General features: G+C 52.2%; 1 protein-coding gene across 1 annotated transcript in view; it reads right to left on the reverse strand.

The window, feature by feature from the left end:
* Positions 1-26,599, reverse strand: part of MEGF6 (multiple EGF like domains 6) — a 41,727-nt gene extending 15,128 nt beyond the window's left edge. Inside the window, exons 1-14 of the mRNA XM_072917296.1 lie at positions 26,407-26,599; positions 20,063-20,185; positions 13,444-13,569; positions 12,549-12,671; positions 11,828-11,950; positions 9,463-9,600; positions 8,764-8,886; positions 7,889-8,011; positions 6,981-7,148; positions 6,631-6,762; positions 6,415-6,543; positions 3,919-4,047; positions 3,667-3,801; positions 2,122-2,256 (exon numbers count right to left, since the gene is read on the reverse strand). Of these exons, the coding sequence (XP_072773397.1) occupies positions 2,122-2,256; positions 3,667-3,801; positions 3,919-4,047; positions 6,415-6,543; positions 6,631-6,762; positions 6,981-7,148; positions 7,889-8,011; positions 8,764-8,886; positions 9,463-9,600; positions 11,828-11,950; positions 12,549-12,671; positions 13,444-13,569; positions 20,063-20,185; positions 26,407-26,548 (1,849 nt within the window). The 5' untranslated portion in view covers positions 26,549-26,599. The remainder of the gene's footprint in view (positions 1-2,121; positions 2,257-3,666; positions 3,802-3,918; positions 4,048-6,414; positions 6,544-6,630; positions 6,763-6,980; positions 7,149-7,888; positions 8,012-8,763; positions 8,887-9,462; positions 9,601-11,827; positions 11,951-12,548; positions 12,672-13,443; positions 13,570-20,062; positions 20,186-26,406) is intronic.
* Positions 26,600-27,250: the final 651 nt, after the last annotated feature.

Genomic DNA, 27,250 nt, shown 5'->3' on the forward strand with positions numbered 1-27,250 from the left:
GTGGTTTAGAAGGCATGGTGGTGTTTGCTCAGAGGTTGGGTTTGGTGATCTTGGAGGTTTTTTCCAACACTAGTGATCCTGTGAGCCTGGGTGTGACCCCTGTGTGAGCCACACTGGTCACCTCCAGCATTTCCACTGCTGCCCTGGTCTGTCTGCCTGTTGTGTGTGCTTCCAGCAAGTATTCCTTCATGCAAGAGTGGCCACTCACATCCCAAAAACTGAGGCCAAACTGATCTCCAGCCTTTGGACAAGGACTCTGCCCAAGCCACCCCGCTGTCTCTGGGCTGCGGTGCAGAACACCACGGTCACAGCCCCACACCAAACCACCCCTTGGCTTTTCCAAGATGCTCTGAGGGTTTTTACCTCCCTGGCTGAATGCGTCCAGGATTTTAAGAAGCAGCCAGGTTTGCAGCAGGACACAGACAGAAAGCAGGAAAGAAGGAACATCCTCATCCAGAGGAGGAATAAGTGCTTTTCCTTCCCTCTGCTCTGGATGCCAGCGTGGTTCTGCTGACCCCAGCTCGGTTTGATCTTTGTACTCCACGCCACAATTCAGCAACCAGTTGGTGACATGCAAACTGAGGGCCCCAGACCAAAGATCCTTAAATCCTCTCTGAGTCCCCCACGAGAGCTCCATGCTGACCAAAGCCAATGTTCTGAAAAGCTTCAGCAGAGGGAACACACCGGCACTGACAAACCGCAGAGGAAACGCAGCGCCTCGATTTCCAGTGACACAGTGGAGTTTTTGTTATTCCTCCTCTTTGCTAATTGATGGCAGATGTTTGTCTTCACCCTTTAATAATTTCCAGATCCGAACAACAGCCAAGAGCCTACTATTTCTATACAAATATTTGTGTTATTTCCTGTGACTCCCCCCTACAGCCTTCAGCTTCTTTCTTACCCTTTTTAAAAATATCCTGAGCGGGAGCACCAAGCCTGACAAGGTTCCAGGGGCTCCAGGGGCCACAGCATCCTACCAGGGGGGGCTCAGGGCTCTCAGACCCTGCCAGGGAGCACAGCCCCGTGGGAGCTGCTCCCATCTCTCCTTCCAGCACTATGGTAGCAATTGCATTGGGATTTTTGTGCTTTCTGCAGCTCTTGTCCTGACCAAATCCTCTCTGAGATGGGGCTCTGCACCACGACCCTTTGCTGGCAGATCAGTGAGGCTGATGGTTGCAACTTCTAGGCTGGGGAGAAGCAGTGCTTGGCTGAACATCAGTTAGCACAGAAATTCCTGGGATGCTCCAATCCAAATCCAGATGCTGGCCACTTCCAACCTCTCTATGCTGCTGCAGTCAGTCTGCAAGTGTCCAACTTTTGTGACTTTCTGCAGGACCTAACCAGCTGAAGTGGGTTCAGGAGGCCCCAGCCTCACAAAAGCAGGAGTGGGTTGATTTTTCAGTCGCCACTCAGCTCTGTGGTTGGCAGAACTTATTCTTTTCCAAACACTGTGTTCATATTTTGCAATCATCACCTCGGTCCAATGACTCACTGCCTTTAGGTTCTCTCAAAGCACCTTTATCTGCTCAAAGTGAGGCTCTCTGGCACACAAACCACTCCCAGGATTTTAAAACCTGCACCCCCAGAGCCTGAGTGTTGGACACAGCCAGACATACACAGAGCTGGGTAGCTCAGTTATCATCCCATCATCTGGCCCTTCATGGGAAGAGCACAAAACTTCTCTAGGAGGTTCATACAGAGGCAGAAGTTTGAATCCTCATGTAAATTAAATGTAAAATATTCTTTTGCACTTGCAAATTAAACAGATTTTCCATAAAAAATAGAGAACGGAGCAGAAAATGTGATACTGGTGTGCTGGGCAGGGATTGCCCGGAAGGGAAAAGACATCAAGGCCAGGGAAAGATAATTAGATCCCAATCACCTCCATCTACCAACACAGAGATGTCCAGTGGCAGGGTGAAGAGACACCTTGTTCTCCTTTTCTGAAAAGCACTTCCAGAGTCCCCTGAAGTCACTGTGGGCCACCCATCAGACCATCTGCAGTGGGCTGGGGCTCTCAGGGGGCTCTGGAAGTGCTTTTGTGTCGTTTTATGAAGCAAACTGGTGAGGACTGGTGAGTTTGCAGCACACACAAAGCTGCCCTGCACAGCCCTGCCTTACCTTGGTCGCAGCGCTCGCCGTGGTAGCCGGGGGGACACTCCTGGTGACACTGCCCGGTGACAGGGTCACAGGGCACTCCTGGAGAGCAGCTACACTTCTTCTTGCAGCCATCCCCATAGAACCCGGGCTCACAGCCTGTGAACAGCCATAGGTAGAGAGAAAGAAGCTCTGAAAGGACTCCTGGCCCCTGGCAGAGCCTGGCCCTGGGTGCTGAGCGGCCTTCCAAGCTCCACCACCACTGTCACAGCTGTCCCACCACCACTGTCACAGCTGTCCCATCACCACTGTCACAGCTGTCCCATCACCACTGTCACAGCTGTCCCACCACCACCACTGTCACAGCTGTCCCACCATCACCACTGTCACAGCTGTCCCATCACCACTGTCACAGCTGTCCCACCACCATCACAGCTGTCCCACCACCACTGTCACAGCTGTCCCACCACCACTGTCACAGCTGTCCCACCACTGTCACAGCTGTCCCATCACCACTGTCACAGCTGTCCCACCACCATCACAGCTGTCCCACCACCACTGTCACAGCTGTCCCACCACCACTGTCACAGCTGTCCCATCACCACTGTCACAGCTGTCCCACCACCACTGTCACAGCTGTCCCACCACTGTCACAGCTGTCCCCACAGAGCTTTCCCCTGAGGAAATTAACAGGGAAAAGAGCCCGTGGGAGGAGAAAGGGGGATGTTCTGGGGGTGCTTTGAGGGAACAGAATGATAGCAGTGTGTGAGTGGGGATCTGCTGAAGGGTGGGAGGGCTCTGCAGAGGGGCCTGGACAGGCTGGAGAGATGGGACACATCCAGGGATATGAGGTTTAACAGGACCAAGGGCTGGGTCCTGCACTTTGGCCACAACAACCCCTGCAGCGCTGGGTTGGGGACGGAGTGACTAGACAGCAGAAAGGGACCTGCAGGGTCTGATGGACAGCAGGCTGGACATGAGCCAGCAGAGTGCCCAGGTGGCCTTCTTGGCTTCATTGGCTTCAATGGCTCCTGGCCTGGATCAGGAATGGTGTGGCCAGCAGGACCAGGGCAGTGATTCTTCCCCTGTGCTGTGTCCTGTTCTGGGTTCCCCAATTTAGGAAGGGCATGGAGGGGCTGGAGCGTGTCCAGAGAAGGGCAACAAGGCTGGTGAGGGGTCTGGGACACAAATCCTGTGAGGAGCAGCTGAGGGAGCTGGGGTTGTTGATCCTGGAGCAAAGGAGGCTCAGGACAGACCTCATCACTCTGCACAGCTCCCTGCCAGGAGGTGCAGCCAGCTGGGCTCTGCTGCCAGGAACAGCAACAGAACGAGAGGACACAGCCTTCAGCTGCACCAGGAGAGGTTTAGGCTGGACATTAGGAAGAAATTCTTCACAGAAAGGGTGACTGGGAATTGGAACGAGCTGCTTGGAGGTGCTCAAGAAAAGCCTGGACATGGCACTCAGTGCCATGGTCAGGGTGCTGAGGTGGTGATGGGTCACAGGTTGGGTTTGATGACCTCAGAGGCCTTTCCCAAGCCCCTGGCCATGTGCCCCTGTGCCTCACTCACTGTCCTGGCAGCGCTGGCCGCGGTAGCCGGGTTTGCAGCGGCAGGAGCCGTCCCTGGCGTCGCAGTCCCGCGAGTTGCGCTGCAGGCAGCGGCACTCCTCCGAGCAGCCGGCCCCAAACACCCACTTGGGGCACGCTGCAGGGGGAGGAAAAGCTGGTCAGCCAGGGCCAGAGAGCTCCCAGGCAGAAAAGCTGGGATCCAGGAGCAATCCAGGGGCAATCCAGGGGTGATCCAGGGGCAATCCGGGCGTACCCAGGTGGCAGAAGCGGCCGTACAGGCCGGGATCACACAGACAGGCGCCGTAAATCCGGTGGCAGTGACCCCGGTTGGCACAGTTGCACTTCTTCCTGCAGTGCTTCCCGAAAAATCCCTTGGGGCACCCTAGTAACAGAGTAACAAAAGAGAGGTTTCCTGGGAAGATGAGCCAGTTTCAGCAGGTTGTTTTAATTGAGAGAAACACACCGGAGCCGGAGCTGTGTGAGGGCAGGGATGCACCCAGGGCAGGGATGCACCCAAGGAAGGGATGCACCCAGGGCAGGGATGCACCCAGGGCATGGGTGCACCCAGGGAAGGGATGCACCCAGGGCAGAGATACACCCAAGGAAAGGATGCACCCAGGGAAGGGATGCACCCAGGGAAGGGATGCACCCAGGGCAGGGATCCACCCAGGGAAGGGATGCACCCAGGTCAGGGATACACCCAAGGAAGGGATGCACCCAGGGAAGGGATGCACCCAGGTCAGGGATGCACCCAGGGCAGGGATGCACCCAGAGCAGGGATGCACCCAAGGAAGGGATGCACCCAGGGAAGGGATGCACCCAAGGAAGGGATGCACCCAGGGAAGGGATGCACCCAGGGCATGGATGCACCCAAGGAAGGGATGCACCCAGGGAAGGGATGCACCCAGGGCGGGGATGCACCCAGGGAAGGGATGCACCCAGGGCAGGGATGCACACAGGGGCAGAGCAATCAGATTCCCTGCACCAGCTCCAAATCAGCTGTCACAGGGGATGTCACTTGCTGCCACTTGTGGTGCTCCAGGGCACCCATCAGCTCTGCACTCACTGTGACCAGCAACTCTGCTGGTTGGGATAGAAATAATCCACCCAGAGGGCTCTGAGAGGTCAAGGCTGTCCTCCGTGAGAAAGCAACCCATGTGGCTGCTCCTGTTGAAAAGCCACAGGGATATTTGCACTATTAAGTGAATAAAATTATTGTTTTTTCTCTGTTATGCTAAAGATCTCAGTATTGGAAGCACATGGCAGACCGGCTGTGTCAGCAGAGTTGCTCTGGCCAGCAGCTGCCCAGCAGCACGTGCCTTGTCCCTAGGAACAGAGGAGCAGAGGAAATGCCACCTTGGGACAACAGAGCAATTCTGCATTGTTTATTTTCATTTTACCTTCCTGTTTTCTCTCTGTCCCCCCCAATCACCTCCTTCCTACAGAAAGAAGAGGTCGGGGTATCTCTTGTGTTCATTTGCATTCTGCTTCACTCTCCTCCTTCAGTAATAGTTCCCATATGCTCCCAACATGTGACTGAAGTCCTTTTGTCTGAATCTCTGATTGTCTCCCTCTTTCTGGTTTTCAAATTCTGTCCCCCAAATTTTAACCCTTTGGGTGCAAGAAATGAGCACCACCAGCAGTGACACCTCCCTTGGGTACTTTGGGTAACTACTGCTGTCACAGCTTTCCAACGCTTTAGGTGGTAAATACCTCCATGGTTTCCATGGAAATTAACCATGGAAATCATGGGTTTGACATTTCTTTCCTGCGTCTGCCACTGAATGCCCCATGAAATAGAGACCTCTGCCTCCAGTTGTGGATGAACAATGAACAGAGACTTTGAGTGCAAAGACAGAACACCTGGAGCACTGTTTTGTGGGGGAAGAGTGCCAGTTACCACTCCTTTTGCTGTTTAAAATGACATTTTTCCACACAAGACTCAGTGGCTGATGCACTCAGATGGAGCAGGAATGTGCTCTCACTGGGATGGTTCAACCAGAGACCTGAAAGATGCAGCTGATGAGCAGCTACTAAAGGACCAGTGTAGGGAACCCCACAGGAAACACTTCCAGCCTTCAGAGAAGCACAACTGGGATATCTGAGAGCAGCACCAGCCATGGCCAGAACAGCCATTTATCCAGTGATTGTTGCAGTGTGTTTTTACTCCTAATGGCATGTTCTGTTATTGCCCAAGGTAATGGTTTGGTCCAAATTGCACCTTCCCACCCCACTGTCAATCCACCCTGAGTTCCCTGTCAATCCTACCTGGTGCCAACCCCCTGCTTGGAATTCCCCTGAAGTTCAATGTCTCATTAGTCCATGTGACCCCAACCCCCTCCACTCCCCTCATTGGAAGATGCTTTTGTGAACCCTGTCCTTTACCCCTCCCAGGACATCTCTGATTAGCTGCTGATTTATCCCCTCCCCTCAAACCACCCCCGTTTAAAAAAACACACATACCTCCTCTGTCTTTGGTCCCTGACCCTTCCATGGAATAAATCCTCTTGGAAACCATTCTGAAGCCCTCTCCCTTATGCTTGCTCCTGCTCTGGACACTTTACAACCCATGCTGTAGAGTTGAAGCCCTACAGTTGTATCCCAGCACTGCTTTTGGCCCAGGCTGGGGAAAACTCAGCAATGCATCCAGTGATGGCAAACCTCTGCTGAGACACTGGCAGCGGGAAGGAGGAGGAGGACAGAGACAGTCCCCAGCAGCACAGAGAGGCCGAGGGGAGGCTGGACTCACCGTCCTGGCAGAGCTCTCCGGCCACGCCGGGCGGGCAGCGGCAGACACCAGTTGCAGGGTCGCAGGTGCCGCCGTTCTGGCACTGGCAGATCCGGCTGCAGTTGGTGCCAAAGGTGCCAGCTGGGCAAGCTGGGGAGAGAGAAGGAGATGGGGCTCAGCCCGGCCACGGCCTCGCAGGGCTGCACAGCCCGGAGCAGAGGACAGAGCTGCACTCACTCTGGTTGCACAGCACGCCAGTCCAGCCGGCCGTGCAGAAGCAGCCGCTGCCCTCGGTGCCACAGTCAGCTCCGTTCTGGCAGTCATCGCAGGTCAGGCTGCAGTCAGGGCCAAACGTGTGCTCCAGGCACACTGCAACGACAGGCACCACGGGTGAGAAGCTCCCCGAGGCTGCTGCAGCACCCCGGGCAGTTTGGAGCCTCCCCATGTGGAGGCTGCAGCAGAGCTAAAGGCAGAAAAGGCACTCAACAGGCCTGGTGTGTTCACCAAACAAATAAACCCAGCCTGCGCCCTCATTCCTGAAAAGTCCCAGGCAAACACGGCACTGACCGCTGCTGCAGAATGCCCACCGAATTTCTCTGACAGCGTGTGCTCCCCTCGTGCTTCCAGCTCTTCCTCCTCTTCCTCGTAGTCGTCGTTGAAGAGCTGGGTGAACTCGTCCCGCAGGATGGCCACGTGAGGGATGGGGCGGATGACGGGGCGCCGGCCATCCAGGGCCTCCACCGTGTCCTCGATGGCTGGGAGCAGGGACAGAGGTGACAGCGTCACAGGGGGAACGAGACAGGGTCTCTGGGAGGTGAGCAGTGGGACAGGAGCTCTGTGAGGTCTCTGGGAGGTGAGCAGTGGGACAGGAGCTCTCTGAGGTCTCTGATGTGTGAACAGTGGGACAGGAGCTCTGGGACGTCTCTGATGTGTGAACAGTGGGACAGGAGATCTCTGAGGCCTCTGAGATGTGAACAGTGGGACAGGAGCTCTATGAGATCTCTGGAAGGTGAAGAGTGGGACAGGAGCTCTGGGAGGTCTCTGAGATGTGAACAGTGGGACAGGAGCTCTGGGAGGTCTCTGAGATGTGAACAGTGGGACAGGAGCTCTGTGAGGTCTCCGATGTGTGAGCAGTGGGACAGGAGCTCTGCGAGGTCTCTGAGATGTGAACAGTGGGACAGGAGATCTGCGAGGTTTTTGGGAGGTGAACAGTGGGACAGGAGCTGGTCCAGGAGCTCTGCAGCAGCAAAGGGAAACCAGAACTCTCTGTGGCTCTCAGGTTTGCAGCACTGAGCTCGCCCTGTTTTGACACCCCTAAAACTTTCCCAGGTTGTTTGTTCAGGGATTTTTTGGCTAGAGAGGGCCCAGGTCAGGTATGTGAGCTCAAGATCCCTGTACTGCTACAAAAAAAAAATCTATTCTTTCTTACAAGAAAGAATAGATTATTTTTTTTTTGTAGCAGTACAGCCTGAGGCAGCTTGGACAAGGCACTTACAGATGCAGCTCCTTCTGTCTTCATCCAGCTTGTGCCCAATGTCACAGCCACACTGGAACGACCCTGGCAGGTTCTGGCACGTGTGTTCACACCCACCGTTGTTTGCAGAGCACTCATCCACATCTACAAAACATGGGACACTCCAGTGAGAGAGGAGCAGTGACAGGGGCCTGGCTATGCAGCAGTTATAGGCTGGTGGCATCCTCTCTGCTAAATATGTGAAGCCATCAGCTCTAAAAATGGAGTTAAACCACCTCAGGGATTAGGGATGTCTGGGTTTTAACAAAAAAAAAGTGCCGGGCTTCAGTTCCCATCCATTATTAATTGTGTAGGAACAGGTGGGTGTGTTTGGCTCCTTCCCCTGGGAAATGTTGAGAGCTTTGGAAGTAAGAACAATTATTAGGGGGGTTTTTACCCACATTCTTTCTGCTGAGAAGGTGACTCATCAGAAAGCTGGCAGGAAAACTGGTAGGAGCTGGGAGAAACTGGAAGAAATGCCTGGCTGTTCTCAACCAGGTAGGAGAATTTCTTTTTCTCCTAATTAAAAGCTTCATTAGTCACCGTCTTGGCTGTGATTTTTACAGACACTGTTATTTGTCTTTATCCCTTGGGTGAAAGTGATGGGCAGTGTTGCCCTCTGGGGTTGAACATCAAATGGTTTTTTGTGAATTAATGGGGTCAGCTCACTCTGAGTCAGCCCAACCTGACCTTGATGTGTTCAAAAATCCCACTGCCCCTCTCCACAGGCGCTAGAACCGAGCTGCCCAACACTAAACAAACTGAGGAGAGTGACAAGAGGCAAATTAGAAGTAGAGGGACCCATTCCCTGTGCGTGCCTGGCCCTGCCTGGAGCCCAGGGAGGTGCTGGCACTCACCATCACAGCCACAGCCGTCGGTGCTGAGCCTGTACCCGGCGTGGCAGGAGCACTCGTAGCCCCCAGGGTAGTTGTAGCAGTCTTGCTGACAACAGTGAGAGCCCGTGTCACACTCATTGATATCTAAATGAGAAAAAATAAAGGTGTTAATACACTGCAGAGTGGTGGCAGGAACTGGTAAACTGCTCCCTGATTAGTTCTGGGGAGCTTTCAGTGATTTGCTGCCAAATGCTGAGCCAGAATTCTCGAGTTCCTCGTGAAACCAGGGAGCTTTGTGTTAACAGATCGTCCTCCCCACCGAGGGAGGAATCCTGAGTCCTTGAGGGGAGTTCATTGTGAGTCCCAGCTGGGGATTGTGGTTACAGGTTTCCTGTCCTTACAAGCAGGATAACTTGTAATTTGATTGACTCCTGCTTAGGGCAGTGCCATCCGGGAAAAACTAATTAGTTTGGAAGTCATAATTAGTGTCCAAGTCATAAGTGCTGTCCACATATATCTTGAGGGAAGCTTGGGGGTATCTTTGAGCAGAGCAGTATTTCATCTGCTCTCACTTTCCATCACTTTCTATCCTCTTTAGCCCATTTGAAGGGCACATACACAGTAACCAAGAGGGATCCTGACCTAAGATCCCAAGAGGGATCCTCATCTTTACCCGGGGTGTGCTTGGAAATCAAGGTCTGGCCTTTTCCCGTTCCTTACCCGTGCACGACTTCTGGTCCTCTTCCAGCCTAAAGCCAAAGTTACAGGTGCAGACTGGGCCAGAGCTGGTGTGGTGGCACACGTGGGAACAGCCCCCGTTGCTGGTTTCACAGCTGTTCACAATCTCCATCTCTATCCCTGGAAAAGGCAGCCTGGTTAGGATCCCGTGGGACACATCTGCACACACCGCTGGCCCCTGCCTGCCCTCACCAGCTCCTGGCACTGCATCCCTGCTGAGGAGGGGGATCTGCAGTGGGAAAGGATGGAAATAGCTCAGCACAGAGGCCGCTGCTGGGCTGGGAAGTGAGGTATAAAAAGAAAGCTCTGGATCTCACGCAGCCTCTCAGGGACGGGGTTGTGGAGCAGGCTCTGGACAGTCTCTGGGGCGAACAGGCTGTGGATCCAACTGCTCCCACTCCTGCCAAGCAGCAGCGTGTGCTGCCAACCAAAAGTTGGCTCAGCCTCAGAGCAGAGCTGTTCTGGTGCCAGGCAGAAATGGGAGCAGCAGAACACAGCTAAGTAGGGAAACATCCAGATGCCTACAGCGAGAATCGTTAGCTCCTGACATGTCAAAAGCGGTCGGCGCAAACATCAATTGCAGCCATAGATCATCCCAGTTTGGCAAGGGTTCTGTAAACTTGTCTAGTTAATTAAGCGTTCTTAAACTAAAAGGAACTTGTTTCATGGAGCTTTGACTCAGTCCTGAACCTCAGGAAAACAATTTCTGCCTTCAAGAGCACTGAGTTTTTCGTGCATTCAGACCCCAGGAGGATGAAAGAAAGGGAGCTTGATGCTTCCCAATGGATCTGTGCTTGTCAAAAACAAGAACGCTGCCGCAGTGGAAGACTTTTTCCAGATTTCACAACGTGATTGTCATCCCTCTCTTCCCTTTTCTTATTAAAGAAGCACAAACAGGGTTTTGCTTAAAAGAAATGTGTTAGGAAGGGCAGGGAGAAACCTTTCATGTGGAAAGGCTGCTTTGCTGACCCCAGGGCAATGTCAGTGTCATGGTGTGAGATTGGCTGTGTCCCTAAGAAGAAGGCTGTGTACATACTTAGGCTCTTCAACCTCACATCATCATCCTGCTGCCCCATATTGCTCTGTTTGAAGCCTTTCAAGACCCGTTTATGACCTGCAAAGCCTTGCCCCTATCCTTGCCAAGCTCCAGCAGCTGCACCAGGGGACCCTCACAGCTCCCAGTAACACCAGCTGCAGCACTGGGACTGCCACGGTGGCTGTCATCTGTGAGGGGCTGGTGGCTCTGGCTCAGCCTGGCCCTGCTGGGATGCACCAGCTGCATAAAGCTGTGAGGACAGTCCAGCTCACTCTTGCATCACAGAGTTTTATTTCTTCCCTCGATGGGAGCAGATGTGATCCCTTCACTGGCTCAATTCCTCCAGTGACACATCTGCAGCTGACTGACTTTGTCCAGAGAGCCCCCAAGAGCAGAACTTGGATTATTTGAAGCCAAATGGCCCCAAATCAATTGTCTTAACCAGCTAAAGTGGCTTTGTGGTGACTTTAAAGATCAGACCGAGATTTTTATCTTGGTGGGGGAGTAAACAGCTCAAAAACTGCTTGTGAAATCCTTCAGCAGAGATTGCCACAGCTTGGCCCTGGTGATTCCCACAGGGCAGTGACAAACATGTGCCTGCAGCAGCCCAGGTGTGCTCTGTCCTGCTGGGCAGGGCTGAGTGTTGGAACCCTGGCTGCTGAGAATTTCAGACTTTCTGTGCTGACAGGCACTGACCCCCAAGAGAACCCTGCATTGACCTGAGGTCTTGAAGAAGCTTCCAAAATGGAATGACAGAACTGGGATTGTGGGTGTGGAGTTTGAATAGAAGTGTGTGATACCACAGGGTGGAAAACTTAAGAGTTTAAAGTCTTAGAATATAGTAATATATATAAAGCAAGGTGGAGGTTTTAGGGTGGAGACTGGTCCTTCTTCTTCACCTTCTTCACCTTCTTATTCTTCTCTTCACCTTCTTATCTCCTTCTTCTTCTCCTTCTTCTCTTTCTTCTCCTTGTTCTTCACCTTCTTCTCCGTAGGTTTGGGTGGTTTTGTGTCATTGGATAAAAAATCTGCATTGCAGGCCGTGGGTGGTTGGTTATTGGGTTAAAAGTGAAAATAATTTAGGTGCAGGACATTTCTTAATTAGACAGTTTATCTCCCTTGTAGAGGGAGAGACACAGCTCCATTTTTAGATCATTAGAGTGAAGTGCTGCAGAGCTCAGGATCTGTGAGACTGTAACATGGATAAAAGTAATAAACATCTGAGTCCCAAGAAGAAATACCATCTCTTGCAGTCAATCTAACCCTGGAAAAAGGAAACGAAGGCTGGAGAGCTGAGCCCGCAGTACTCACGGTAGCAGCGCTTGCCATCCGCCCCCAGCTCGTAGCCCGGGTTACAGGTGCACTTGAAGGAGCCCCGGGTGTTGAGGCACTGGTGTGCACACATGGCCAGCCCTGTCAGGCACTCGTTCACATCTGGGAGCAGGAGAAAGCCTAAGATAAGTAGACTGAACCTTAAACATCCTTCCAAAGGACTATCGTTATGGTGTTTGAGTTCTGCACTGGTTTTTTGCACCCTGAACTCTTCACTGAGGTCCAGACTAACAAAGACACAGAGTTAAGAGTTTGGAATTGCTGTAAAGCTTCCCAGAAGATGGGATCACATGATAGTGGGACATTCAGAGAATCACAAAATCAATTTGGCCTGAAAAGACCTTGGAGATCATCGAGTCTAACCTTCGACCTAAAACTACCTTGTCACCAGACCATGGCACTCAGTGCCCCATCCAGTTTATTCCTAAAGAATAAACGATGGTGACTCCACCACCTCAATGGACAGCCCATTCCAACACCTGATCCCCCTTTTGGGGAAGAACTTCTCCCTGATTCCCAGCCTGAATTTCCCCTGGAGCAGCTCTGTTGCTGCAGACAGCTCGAGCAGGGCTCTTGCACAGACTCCACCTGAGCCACCCAAGGGAAGGCGTGTGCTTCTCTGCACTCTGCTCCCACTGAGCACTCCCTCACCCATCAGACACGGAGCTTTTCCTCCTGGGGAGCTCTGCAGGGCACTCACCTTCGCAGGCTTTGCCATCGGGGGCCAGCTGGTAGCCGGGGTGGCACTCGCAGCGGGCGCGACCGCGGTGGCTGTGGCAGCGGTGCATGCAGCCCCCGTTCCTGTCAGAGCACGGGTTCCTCACTGCAGGCAGAGCACAGCGCCCGGGTCACCCCACACACATCCTGCCTCTCGTGGCATTGTGGCAGAGCAGAGCACAGAGCAGCAGGAAAGCCTGCAGTCTGTGAAAGCCGGACAGAAAATCCCTGCTCCACCCCTTCGGGGGGATGTAGATGCTGTGGGATCCTGCAGAAGGCTGGCATTAAGCTGGGTAAAACCCTTCCAGCAGAAGCTTGGCATGGGCACATCCCTCTGCAGAGATTACACAGCAAGTGCTGGCAATTTTCTCCAAGTGCTCCTACGCAGAGGTTTGCCAATCTCTGACCTGCCCCAGGCCCAGGACAGATGCTCCAAACCCCACTGACTGCTGTGTTTGTAACATCCCAGTTGTTCCTTTTGCCACAGCAACTTCACAGCTCAGGATTTCCCTCCTTCCTGCCTTTTGAATGCCAACTTCCACGAATGAGAACAGCCTTGTGTTCTGTCCCCTTCAGCTTCTCTCCTTCCTGAGCCAGGAGCAGGTCAGCCAGAGAGGGAGAAGATCCCACCCCACTGCCACACACTGCTGTCCCTCCACTCCCACAGCAGCCTGTGCCTTCATACAATTCCATTTTTGTTGGCTACAACTCCTCCAGCTCATCCCATCCCTTGGAACAAGCCACGGGATATGTCCATGACAACAAAACACTGTGAGTTTTTACTGGAAATCCCCCAGTCTGATCTGCTGGACATTTGAGCATCCCCATCCCACAGCTCCTGGCTGGAATCCATGGCTCCCCAGCCCCCCAGGACTCACGGATGCAGCGTTTGCCATCCTCGTGCAGCTGGTGGTTGTGCCTGCACTGGCAGCGGTGCTGGGCCAGCGTCACCTGCACACAGTCGTGCTCACAGCCACCGTTGTTCAGGGCACACGAGTTCAGAGCTGCGGGGCAAAGGGACACAAGGTTTGGCACAGAAGGAGTTTGGGTGGCTCCTGGGGACACCGGGACACAGCTTTGGCACCTGTGTGGGTGAAGGGTACCCCTTGCACAGGACCAGGGCAGACTGCACACCCTTAAAGCTCATGTGAATCGACGACTGGAGCACATTCAGGGACAAGGTCATGGCAGACTTCATGAGCAAGGAGGTGTTAAGGGGGAGATGTTGCTCCAAAAGCCTGTGGGCAGTGCAGCACAGACCACCCACCACCGTGCCAGGCGGGCACCCTGCTCTTTCAAGGCAAGATCGGCTCAGCAGTGTTAGGTAAAATAAATTACAGTGACCCCATCACCTCCTTGGACAGTCCATTCCAACACCTGATCCCCCTTTCAGGGAAGAGCTTTTCCCTAATGCCCAGCCTAAATCTCCCCTTAAAATGGTTCTTTCCCACCATAAGAGGCCCCAGCACTCTCCCTGAAGGTGGTTCCAGGACACAGGGAGCTGGGTCAGTCCTGCCCAGCACTACATGGGAGGGAAGCAGGTTTCCTGTCAGGCATCCACCCTCTCCAAAGGGCGACATGTCAGCAGCCAGACTCCTGTGCTGTCGCTGAAATTCTCATCCTTTATTCCAGGACAGTCCCTGCAGGTGCAGTGGCACAGCTGGTTCAAGCCAATACTGCTCAGAGAGCTGTGCTCAGGCACATGCAGGCTTTCCTGTAACAAAAACTGAGTTTCTGGCTCCGTGATGTGCAAAAGTCACCGAGGCCCAGCAGGAGCTGCCAGTTGTGGGAACACTCAGGGAAAAATGTTTTTAAGATCCATCCTGTATGTCCATACCTGGACCAGGTGTAACAACACCCAGCTCAGGGCTCTGACCAGATTTCTGTGTGGAATTTGGGGCACATGGGGTCCCTGCTGCTGTGAGCAGCGGTGTCACCCAGAGCACACAGAGATCCAGCAGCAGGAGCTCTGATTTCATCCTCAGTGAAGGCAGGACTGGGAATTGAGCTTCCAAACAGGAGTTCCTGGCTGTGCCACAGCTTTTCTGTGTGGATTTGCACAAGGAGCCCAGCAGATTCCGAGCAGTCAGGAAAAACAGAAGGTTCTGCCTGGGCTACGGCACAAAACAGACCCTGAGACCCAACATGTGGACTCCTCACAAGCCTGGGAACAGCCTCCTGCTCCTCCTCCTGTTCCTGTAATGTGGGATGTCCCTGCAGGATCAGCAGAGGATGGGATGTTTAACTGGGATGTGAGCACCTTGCCAGCATCCAGGGCAACGTGTCAGAAGCTTTGTTTTTACTGCAGATCTCCAGGACCATCGGCCTCAGATCCAGGAGGAATTTGAGCTGGGAAACAAACCAGGGAAGGACTGTCTGGAGCTGGATTCGTGGACTCTGGTGGAGAAGTCATTGTGGGATAATGTCATGCCTCCAAAGCCATACAAGCTCCCCCTTGGAGCACTGGATGTCTCCTGAGTTAACCCACTCAATTCCTTATGCACTGGGCTTCTGCAAAGAGAGGTGCATCTTATGAGAATTGGGGAATTGGCCTTTAAACCCTGTTCTGTCTCTCAGGAGCCACCAAAGTGTCACAACCCACCGGGCTGGTGGAACATGGCTCAGGCTGGAAACCCATCCCTGGCTCCCTTAAGCAGAGCAGAACGATGAGCTCTGCTCTCACATGTTTCTGACCTATTTTTCAAACTCCAGAATAAACTAACGTGCTGGCTCAGAGGAATCTTATAGGAAAGCTAAAAATATCTCTAATGAAAACCACCTCTTCCCAGAATGATCCTTCAGGTGATCACAGTGCCCTCCACAACCTCCAGAGCTTTGGAAGCAGGAGGGCCTGGAAAGCAGCTGCCAGCAGAAGTCTCTGCTTGGAACACACCTCTGAATCCCAAGGCAAGTTGGGTTCTTGTTCTTGTACATTAGTGAAAACAAATATGTAGCTCAGGACAAAAATAAAAGCAAAATATATATATATTTTCAGTGTTTTTCTGCACAACCTTCCCCTGCAAAAAAAAAAAAAAAAAAACCAAAAACAAAAACAAAAACAAAACAACTTTGACTCAGAGCTGAGGATCACTCTCATTCCAAATGTTAAAATAACTCAGCTTCTCATTTTATGCCTCCAATTAGCTAAACAACATTTGGGGGAATAAAAGCAGCTTGACAGGGTCAAGATTTTGCCATACAAAACATAAAGCTGGAGCAAGAACTTGGGGTTTATATTAGTTGTGCTGGCATTTTTTCCTTTAATCCATTTGGAAGGAAACAACAGAAATACTTAACGTTCCTGAAAAGCTCTGGGTCAGAGTTACACTACTCAAGCTCTAGCAGAGATGGGTGGTCATCTAAAAATATTCCAATATATTTAAGTGTTTAATAACATATATGCAAAAATAGCCATAAATAATGTGCTTGTTGGAGCTCCTTTTTTTAAAATAAAAAAGAAAACAAGTCAAACAATGCTGATGCCTGCCAAAACATTCCTTCATCTGGGAAAAGCACTGGGCCAACATGGAACAAGCCAATGCATCTTATGTCTAAAATAACCTCCCAGGATGCAGTTATTCGGATGAATTTGAAGTTTAAATAACGGCCTCCTTGCAAACTCCTACAACTGAAAAAAACCTAAAGTCTGGGTTCTTCCACACAAGATTTCAGGAGAGCCCATGTGAGGCTGGGTCTCCTCAGCTGGCTCCTCGCTGTCACAGCCAGCAGACCTCGCTGCTGGCCTTGTTTTAATTACTGCTCAGGGTTTTTATTCTGTTTACAGAACCACTCTAAAAATATTTCCATTCCCAGATGCTCTGCCGAGCTTAACATTTCTGTGACAAGGCTGCCAAGCCCAGTGTCATCCTGTACATCACACAGATTTTTGTAATTACAGCTCAGACAGATTTTCCACAGATGATATTTCAGTGTCTGAGAGAGGGAGGTTCCTTCCAGCCCCGCTGTCTGAGGGGAGTGCAGTGCTGCTGGAAGATGCTGCTCCCAGATTCTGACCCTCTCAGGTCTGGGAAATGGATAAACAGGGATGCAAAGGAGGTTTTTGCTGCTGACTGCACCTGGGAAGGGGATCTGTGCAGCAGCAGCCTAACACAGGAGTTGATTTAATACCTGATCTCTGCACCCTCCAGCTGCCCTATTGACTTTTCCTCTCTCTTCTCACTCCTCCTCTTTCCTCTGTCTCACCTTTCCTTCAGAGACAAGTGATTTGCCACCAGAAGCAGTGAGTTGATACCCTAAAAGTGACTGTGAGCAGCTGTAACTAGAACTGAGCAGGATGCTCCTTCTGTGGCCTCACACAAACCCCCAGTGAGTCTAAGAAAAGGCTGAAAAATGTGTGACTGGGCAAAGAAAAAGTCAAATTCCCTAAAATGTGCGAGCTGTCTGCAAAATGAAAAGCCCCACCAAGCACACGTGGTCCCTGCACACACAGTTCAAGCCCACACAAACCTTCTGACATGGTCCTTCTGTTCATTATATCACCCCTATCACTGAGATTTCTTCATTTGAAGTTCTCCTAATATAAACAGGGATCCATCATGTAATCCCAAACTGATTTATCCTAACCTCAGACAACTCCCAGAAACATGTTGTGTGTTAATCCAGACCATCTCCCCGCTCCTCAGGCCAACACAAGCAATTGGCTCCCATTAAACCCCTCTGCCTCAGCCTGGCCTGCATCCCTCTGCTGAAAGAGTGGAGAAGGACCTGGAGATGTCAGCTTCCTGCCTCCTGCCCATGTGGTTCTGATAAAGCAAGAGGTAATTTCAGGACGCCCAAGGCCTCTCTTTGTTCTGTTTCGCTCCTTTTCTCCCTCTCTCAGCAGCGATTTGGACAAAGACACAACAAAAGGATCCTGCACAATGGAGCTGCTGAGCACCAGCTGAGAGTTGGACACGGGAAAGGGGTTTTAAGTCATTTTTGTGCCCTCCTGAGTCACAGCCCCAGGTACCAGCTAACCTGGAAAGCTGCCTCGGCCACGCCAGCGCGTTGTGGGGGAATTGTGGAGCTCCAGCTCAGCGCTGCCAACCCATCATCGGAGCCTTTGTGGGTTTTGTGGGGACCAGAAAGCATTTAAAGAATGAGACCCATGATTTGACAGCCCTTAACGAGAAACTTGGCTGCAGAGGCCTCTTTCTGTACCCAGAACGCTCTCGCTGGGGCTGTCAGGAGCTTCCTACTGCCCAAATTTGTGCTGGTCCCAGCGTGGAGCTGCGAGTTTCCCTCAGCAGAAGGACAAGGATGGATGGATGGATGGATGGATGGATGGATGGATGGATGGATGATGGATGAATGGATGGATGGATGATGGATGGATGGATGGGTGGATGGATGGATGGGTGGATGGATGGATGGATGGGTGGATGGATGGATGGATGGATGGATGATGGATGATGGATGGAGGATGGATGGATGATGGATGGATGGATAGATGGATGCTCACTGTCTCCAGTTCCCTTAATTCCTGGCCTATTCCCTATATTTAGTGGCAATATTTTGCATTTTAACAGCACAGAATCTCCACAGAAAATGAGAGGATGTCCCAACTTGAAGAGAAAAACAGCTTTGAGCAGTTACCCCAAATCCCTCAGAACTGACCACAAGGCAGCCTGGTGTCTGTGGGTACAACAGGACAGCCACAACCACCAGCAGAGGAGGCACCTCTGAGCCTGTGCTGTGTTCTGAGCTTTTCTAAGGAAAAGATGTTCCACCTCTCCTCCCAGCAGTTCAATGGGTGAAGCTGTAACATACACATGGACAGGCAAAAATGTGTAAACAAAAAAGCCACCAGTCCTGAAATGAGAAAGCCCCATTTTAGATCCTACTCTGTCAATATTTTAGAAACATTATTAGATAATTATGCAATGAGAGGTTTTTATTTGCCCTTCCTGGTCTGCATCCCAGGGGTACCAGCACCACCAAACTCACTGCCCAGAGCTCCAGGAACTGCCCCACTCACTCCTATGGATCGGATTTCATGGACAGAGCCCTCTCAGCTTTGGGAGATGAATTCCAGCACTGCACATTACGGCTAATATTGCTCACAAGTTTAATGCAAAGCAGGTTTGCAGTGGGCACGGGCAGCAGGAGCGGGGCAGCCCTGCCTGCCTGGATCCTCAGCTACCCCAGCAGGGAACCCCAGAGAGTGAAAGAAAACGATGGAAATTCCTCTTGAGGAAGAGATTCCTCCCTCTAGAGATGCATTTTAGGCTTTCCCTGAGAACAGTTCCACCTTCTGGGGCTGATGTCAGCCTGCCCCGCGTTCGTTCCGCAAGGCGCAGGCGGCCGCGGGATCGCTGCACACACCACAAGAAAGGGAGCAACATATTCCAGAGGCAATTAGGAGATGACAGACCACAGCACACTTACATGTGAGCAGCAGCAGCTCGTCACCCCGACACGAGTGTTGGAGCTCAGTGCTGGCTGCCAGGCTTGGCTTTTTTGTCCCTTATTTGCCATCCTTTTCCTTCTGGATTTTCCCAGCGAAATATGGGGATCTTGCACTTTAAATCTCACTTGTTTGGGTGTCATTCTGTACTGGAGGCAGCTGTGGCCAGATGTGAGCCAGAGCAGAGCTGGGCATGGTTGGTACAGCTTCCCTGGATGGATTTTTCCTGCTCATATCACCATTCCCAACTGGAACACACAGGCAGACTCTGGAGCGTGACTGTGTTCCGAGAAAACTCTGCAAACAGCATGGCCCGGGAATTCTTTCCACTTGCATGAAAATATCCCTCAAATAGTGGAAAAATGTGTCAAATGAAGCTGTGGGGGAGAAGTGGTTTAATTAAAACAGCCACAGATGCTGGAGGCAGACTCTGAGTTCCACTCTGAGCCTCCAGCTTGGGGCTGGCAGACAACATTTCAAGGAACTGGCCCCAAATTCAGCTGCAGGGCAAACCTTGTGCCTGGATGGTGATGTTTGGACAAGCACCGTCCAAGAGAATGCACTACCAGCATCCCAGAGAAGAAGGTTTTGGATTATTATGGCCACAGTTCCACACACAGCCACATTTACTGTCTGTCTCACCCTCTGCCCACAGCAGTGCTGTGAAAATACTGGAATTTTGGAGAAATACTTAGGTCAAAACGAAGACTGACTTGAAATTCCTCATACTTTTATTTATGTATCTGTTCTGAGAATGCCATGTCTGATATATCCTGAACCAAAAGCAGAAGCACCAAAGCACTTGGGAGTTACTTCTCCTGAACCAGAATAAATTCAGGGACAGCAAAGCAGCCCCAGCTGTATGTGACCACAGGGAAGAACAGCAAATGTTTTGAACCCAGGGACAGAAACTGTGAGGGAAGACACAGGGACACAGAGGAACACACAACCCATCAGCATTATCTCACATTCAGGGCACAGAGGATGGGAGGGAGTGAGGAAATCAAGGTTTTCTGTATGCTGCCATGGATTTACTGGTAGGAAAAGGGCTGCAGAGGGAGATTTCCAAGGGATTTCCAGGGGAGCCTTACCGAGGCAGGTCCTGCCATCCGTGTGCAGGCGGAAGCCGGGCTGGCACTCGCAGTAGAAGGAGCCCAGGGTGTTCACACAGCGGTGCTGGCAGCCCCCGTTGTGCACCTGGCACTCGTCAACATCTGCAAAAAACACAAAGGAAAAGTGGGCAAAAGCTCAGGAGAGTGGTCAGGAGGGTGTCTGAGCTCAGGAGTATTTCTCCTCTGCTGCCCGAATCTGGATCTGGGGAATGAAAGCAAAGGGAACAAGATTGGCCATTTTGTTATGTTCAATCAGTCAAGCTATTTGTGAAATTCCAGGGGCAAAGCTGCAATCACTGAACAACAACCACAAAAACCCAGTTTGATTTGTCAGTCAGCACAAACCATCCTCATCTGATCACCTGCCAGTGGTCACCTCTCCCACTGACTCCAGGATAATGGATTAATTGATATTTTACACTTCCTCGTTTGTCAAAGGAAATGTTAAGTTTCTGAGGCAGATTTCTTCCTGTGCCATCATCAGAAACATGGAGATGATGTGGACAGAGCTGCACAGTTCCTTAATTCCTGCCATTGTGGGTGTGCACAGCCGTGCATCTACACAGCCTTTCAGCCTGGAAAGGATCAGAGAGGGGAACCAGACCCCACCCCACGAACAGCAAAGCACCCAACCCTTCCCTTCCCCATGGAGAGAAAAACTCCAGCAGCTTTGGGTCTCTCCGTTTGGGTTTTCTTTGGGTTTCTCATTGCACTTTCTTCACCTCCAGCTCACCCAAGCCCCTCCCAGCAAGGAGAGCCCTGAGCCCAGCTCAGTTCCATCTCTAAGAAGATAAAGAAACATTTCCTGAGTGAATCACGGGGTGGGAACCCGGCCGTGTCCTCGCACGCCAGAGGCGCAGGAACGTGCCCAGCCCAGCCCCAGCAGTGCCCCGTGCCCCAGCCCAGCTCTGCTTCACCCACAGCTCCCACTGGGCAGGAAAAGGACACCAGAAAAAAGAGCAACACAGCCTTGGCTGAGCCAAATGTTACGTTCATCAGATTAATTGCCAAGAAAACCAGCCAGCAGCAAGGGAAGGTCTGGGTCAGGCATGGAACGGGAAGAGTGGCAAAGGTGAAGCCTGTTTGAGTCTTCTGAGCTCTGCAGCGATAATACAAAATTACCGTTTTCTCAGAAAGACTTAAAATACTGAAACCTTAAGCTCAAATCCTGTCCCAGTGATTCCCAGAGAACCCCCAACCTTGTCTTGAGGTGTCCTGCTACACTGGTCATGCTGGGCTCTTCCTGCAGAGCTCCCACTGCAGCTGTGGTGTCCATTAACCCAGCAAAAAACTCATTTCTATAATGCCAGCCCTTTGCTTTATTCAGTGCACTGAGCCTTTTAGGAGGTTTTGGTGTTTTCTTCCTGTTTTTTCCAAGACACTTAATAGTGTCTTGGAAAAAAAAAATAGAAAGAAAAAATAGAAAGAAAAATGAATAGATTTTTGAGGTGAAACATAAGCTTTGAGTGATGCTCTATGAAGAGTGAGCCAAAGCCAAAGTGGCTTTTCAAGGAGAAAAATGTGATGGCATGAGTCTGAGATGCTGGTCAAAGCAACCTAATTCTGATTAAATAATTTTCCTCTGCACACACTTGGGATCTGCAGTGCCCTAGAGTCCCTACTCATCCCTGTGGGCAGGATTAGCTATTAATACACAGAACTGGCTCTATTCAGCTCAAGAACAGGAAAACTGGGGTTTGAAAAGGTCTTATATAGCATAATAAAGTTTCTTGGTCTGAATTTAAATGACTATTCCATTGCTTCCCTTCAACTCTAATCTGAAACTGTTGAGAATTCACTGTCCAAGAAACTCAGTGATGTGTCGAGTAAACTTCTTACTTTCACCCCATTACTCATACTCAGTAATTTTACATCTCCTCTCTCTGTGTCTCCTCTTCCCCCTTTGTACTTTTCACCCTCTAAATCTCCATGATTGCAGAGGGTTGTCCCCATCCCAACCCCCTCCTGGCCCGGGAGAGCGGCTGTAGCTTCCCTGCCACCACCCCCACGTAACCCACCCCATCCCGGAGTCCCTCCTGATCTCCTCTGCATCCCAAATTCTCCCTCTCCCCAGGGAGATTTTGGGATGCCCTGCACAATGGTGTGACCAAAACAAAACTGTCCCCAGGGGCAGCGAGGGGGCAGATCCAGCAGCGCCTGAGGCTCACACCAGTGAGAATTCCAGCTGGGAATATGGACTGGGAAGCAGCAGGAGCTGCTGGCAGGGCCAGGAGGAGCAGCTCTGTGAAGGGTCACGTTGCCCCTGGTGCAGGTCCTGGCAGCAGAGCCCAGAGCCCTACGTGACACCGTGTGAGCTGCGGTTCGTGGCACGCCGGGGTTATTTTCCTACTGGAGAGCTGACAAAATCTGGTTGAAATTAATAAAAGCAAAGGAGAGAAAATGAGAAGCATACAGGCTGCTCTTCAGCTGACTCTGAGCAAGCCAGAGCTGTGCCAGGACAGAGTTTGCCAAGCCCTGCTCTGCATGCACAGGGCAGTGGGTACCAGGCAAGGCCAACTGAGGCAGGAGCCCAGTGCAGCAAGGGCTGGGGAGTGGGGCTTGGATCAGTGAGACAGCAGAGATATTTATCTCTGCTATGTTCATAAACTGCAGTTCATGTCTTCTGCAAGGAAGGTTCATCCCAGCCTCTTCCCTGAGCAGAAACAATCCCTGAAACCTCAGACATCTACGTGGAGAACACAGAGAATACAGCAATCAAACACAGGGAAGGTGAACACAAACCCAAAAAAAAGCTTTGGTTAGACACCTACATGGAATAACACAGGTAATACAGCAATCAAACACAGGGAAGGTGAACACAAACCCAAAAAAAAGCTTTGGTTAGACACCTACATGGAATAACACAGGGAATACAGCAATCAAACACAGGGAAGGTGAACACAAACCCAAAAAAAGGGGGTACAGAGTGAGGAGATTGCCTTGGCTGGCTGCACTCCCTGAACACACACAGGTCCTTCCAGAAGGAATACGGATTTATCTCCAACAAGAGCTACATGTCAGGGGGAAGAAAGTGGCACCAGCAGCTCTGCAAAGTAATAAATATTTGGTAGGGAGGCAGTTTATCTCCTTGCAGGGCTGAGGAGGAGGTGATGGATCCCAGCTGGAAGCACAGGCAGGGGAACACTGCAGAGGTTCGCTCTGTCTGGCCAAGCAGCAGTGCCAGGCTCTAATCCCTGCAGCAATTAGCCTGGATTACAGAGCAGGGCTGCAGGGAAAAGGTTAATTAAAATCCATCGAGATGAGCATGTGTGGGATTCAGTGACTTTATCTTTCCGGTACCAGTTTGTTGAATATAATTCAGCAATTTCAAGGGGTAAAAAGACTGGATGGAGAGGATCCAACAGCTACTGCTCCTGGGCACGGGAGCACAGCCATCCCACACTATAGACACAGATTAGAATGAAAAAACCCTCGGCATTATTTAACTTCTTGCATGTGTCACACACTCACAACATGAATAACCTGAGGAATTCGGATGCCCTGTTATTCCACACTCCCTGTGCCCAGACAAAACAGCAAGGTCCAGCAGTGCAAGGAGGCCATGGGAAAGGACAATGCTTTGTCTCCTCTCTGCTAGCCTGGAAGTTTTTTCCTCCTCTAGGCCGAGGAAGGGCGGCTGGGAAGGGTAATGACTCACTGGAGGGAAGGAAAAAGCCATTTGGGGCAGTCAGAGCACCTCCACACCCTCAGCTTTCATCTCATCCTAAACCAGGCACTTGAGAAAGCCCTTAAAGAGCTGCAGTGAGTTATTGAGGCCAGTATTCCATCCACTGCAGGTGGGAGATGCCCAGAGCTTTCCCACACCGCCTGTGCCATCCCCAGCAGCAGATTCCAAAGGCACCTCAGGAACGGATGCATCGGCTTAGAACAATCTGCTGGAGTGAAAACTCTGCTTTGCCTCAGTCCCTGGCTTTGTCCTCAGCTCACCTTTTCCTGCCCCTGAGCACTGGGGCTGGAAGAGTGGCCCAGCTCCCACTTGTGCTCCCCTGTGTGCCTCAGGTTGGGGCTGTAATTAGGAATTACTCAGCGCGGAGCAGAGGTGCACGCAGCAACAAGCACCTGGACTTGCTCTGGACTTGCTGCTGCTCTCACCCTCTCCAACCTTCTCTCATCACTGTTTTACCCTGTTCCCTGTGCAGGCTGTCACTCTGAGTGAAAGATCTCCCTGTGGATTCCCAGACACGGGAATGGAAGCTCCAGGTGGAAACACAGGTCGTTGTTGAAGGAGCTAATGGAACACCATCAAACAACAGCTCTGCTGCTTTCTGGCTGCCTTAGAGGTTCACAGAGAGGATACCACAGCACCAGGTGTACTTCCCTGTGACGATGGATGTGAGTCCCCAGCAGAGCACAAAGCTGCTCCTGTAGGGGCGGCTGTGTGAGGACACAAACCCGGCGCTGCCATGGGTCACTGCAGTGACACCGGGCCCCAGCAGAGCCCTGTCTGCACACACGGGGCACATCCAGGCACCCCAGAGCTCAGTGAGAGCACAAAGCGCCTCCTCCCTCTCCTGGCAGGCACAAAGCTGCCGGTGAGGCGCACACAGCAGAGCTTTGTGCCTTATGGCAGCAGCCAGTGAGGGGACACGGCTGTGGGGACGTGTGTGCTGGCTGGGCAGATGGGAACTGCAGGGAAACCAGCACACAGAGCCTAAAAATCACACCAAGACAACATCTGGGACTCTAAAAGCGCACCAAGAGGCTCAGGCAGCGAAGTAGAAATAAACCAAATTAAGCAAAGCAGCAGTGATTCCAGTTTAGGGTGAGAAAAGCCCTCAGCTGTGCAGCCCCAGAGGTACCTGGCACCAGGGATAAAGCCAAGCCTGCACAGAGCTACCTGTCCATGGAGCTGAGAGGAGCAGAAACAGGGTCAGGATCCGAGGAACTCTGCATTAGGGAAGGGAAGGTTGGACCCAGCACAAAGCTGGAGCTCAGGAGCTTGTCTTGGAGAGCTGCTTTGAGCCAACACAGTTGGATGGAGACAGCAAACACGATCTGAGCTTGAGACAAACATCTGATCTATAAATAACAAAGCAGCGACTCGCCCCTTTCCGAAGGTCTGGCACATCTCACAACTGTTCTGATATCACTTTATAACCGACTGCTTGGGGCATTTATTTATTAGCATTATCCCAGGATGAGATAATGCATTCCTTGATGTCTACATTACACCCAAGCATCCCAAGCCTTTAGTAACCTTCACATATTCTCTATTATTTCCTAAATCCCCACAAGCTTTTCCTGCCGTGGAGACAGCTGAGCACAGAGAGAAGGAAGGGGAGGTGCAGTGGCAGAACTCACACCTGGCTCCGTGTCCCCATCTCCCACGTGCAAGGGGAGCACCACGGGCTCCATCCCTCCACCTGCTCCATGGGATGTCTGGCCAAGCGCTTCCCACGCTGCAGCAGGCTGGGAATTGCCTTCCAAAAAACACTGAGGCCGAATGTTCCAGTGCAGTGATCCCTGACACGGCTCCTCTGCCTGCATCCCCCAGCCGTGCCCAGCTCCCGGCTCCGGCCGCTGCTGCCAGAGGATTCCCCTTGCACAAAACCCAACCCCAAATAACACCGAGCTCTGTCCTGGGGGAGAATCTGCTGAGCAGCACTCGCACAGCCCCAGCAAACACGCAGCCTCACCGGCAGAGAAAGGCACCCTTTTCTCATGGTAAAAATCCAATTTCACTTTTTGCCGTGGACTGGGGCGAGATCCTTTGGAGCTGAGGAAAAAAAACGAATTTACATACCCTAGCAAAATGCATGCATTTGGCTTTTTAAGGAATGTGGCACAGGAGCTATCTTTAACCCAGCTGGACAGCAACAGACGTGAAGAAACTCCTGTTTCTCTCCCCCTCTGCCAGAACTGATTTTTCAGAGTAAAAAACGCACTGAAGAATAATAATAACAATAGTAATAATAACAATAACAATAGTAATAATAACAATAATAGTAGTAGTAATAGATAATAATAATAGTAGTAATAGATAATAATAATAGTAGTAATAGATGATGATGATTATAGTGATAGTGATAGTGATAGTAATAATAATAATAATAATAATAATAATAATAATAATAATAATAATAATAATAATAATAATAATAACGATTGTGATTATGCAAAAATAAATATAATAAGACAAAGCACAGGCACATATACAGTATATACAGCCAGGTCACCAGTCTGTCACTTGGGTGGCCGCCAGCCCGGCACCTCCACCCGGCAGCCGGGGGATCCAGGGACAAACCCCTGGAGGCAGAGCCCTGCAGGGAGCCCCAGCCCGGCTCCCCAGGCCACCCACGTACCTGGCCGCAGGTCGGGGTACCCCGCTCGCCCCAGGTAGCAGGGGTAGCAGCTCCTCCACAGGTAGCGGTAGTGCTCGCCGGAGGAGCCCGGGATGCCGCCCAGGCAGCCCAGGCACCACAGCAGCGCCCAGGGCCGGCCCATGAGCGCGGATGGAGCGGGGATGGAGCGGGACAGAGCCGGGCTGGAGCGGGACAGGGCACGGATGGAGCGGGACAGAGCCGGGCTGGAGCGGGATAGGGCAGGGATGGAGCAGAAGTGGAGCGGGACGGGGCACGGACGGGACGTGGACGCTGCCGCCGCAGTGGGACGGAGCAGAGATGGAACGGGACGGGGCAGGGATGGAGCGGGACAGGGCAGGGACGGGAGCAGAGATGGAGCAAAGGTGGAGCGGGATGGAGCAGGGACGGGAGCGGGACCGGGCAGGGATGGAGCGGGACCGGGCAGGGACGGGAGCAGAGATGGAACGGGATGGAGCAGGGACGGGAGCAGAGGTGGAGCGGGACGAGGCAGGGACGGAGCAGAGACGGAGCAGAGGTGGAGCGGGACAGGGCAGGGATGAAGCGGGACAGGGCAGAGACGGGAGCGGACGTGGAGCAGGGACGGAGCGAGCTGGGGCAGGAACGGAGCAGAGACGGAGCAGAGATGGAGCAGAAACCGAGCGGGCCGGGGCAGGGACGGAGCCGCCGCCGCCGCCGCCGCCGCGCCCGGAGCCGGGGGATGCGCGGGGCGCTGCGGGCGGCTCTGCCCCGGGGGCGGTCCCGCTCCGCCCCCCGCAGGTACCGCCGAGCCCGGGAGCGCCCCGGACCCCCCCGGCACGGCGGAGCCCCCCCGGGATGGGCGGGA

This window comes from Taeniopygia guttata, chromosome 21 (assembly GCF_048771995.1).
Source record: "Taeniopygia guttata chromosome 21, bTaeGut7.mat, whole genome shotgun sequence".
Lineage (NCBI taxonomy): Eukaryota > Metazoa > Chordata > Aves > Passeriformes > Estrildidae > Taeniopygia > Taeniopygia guttata.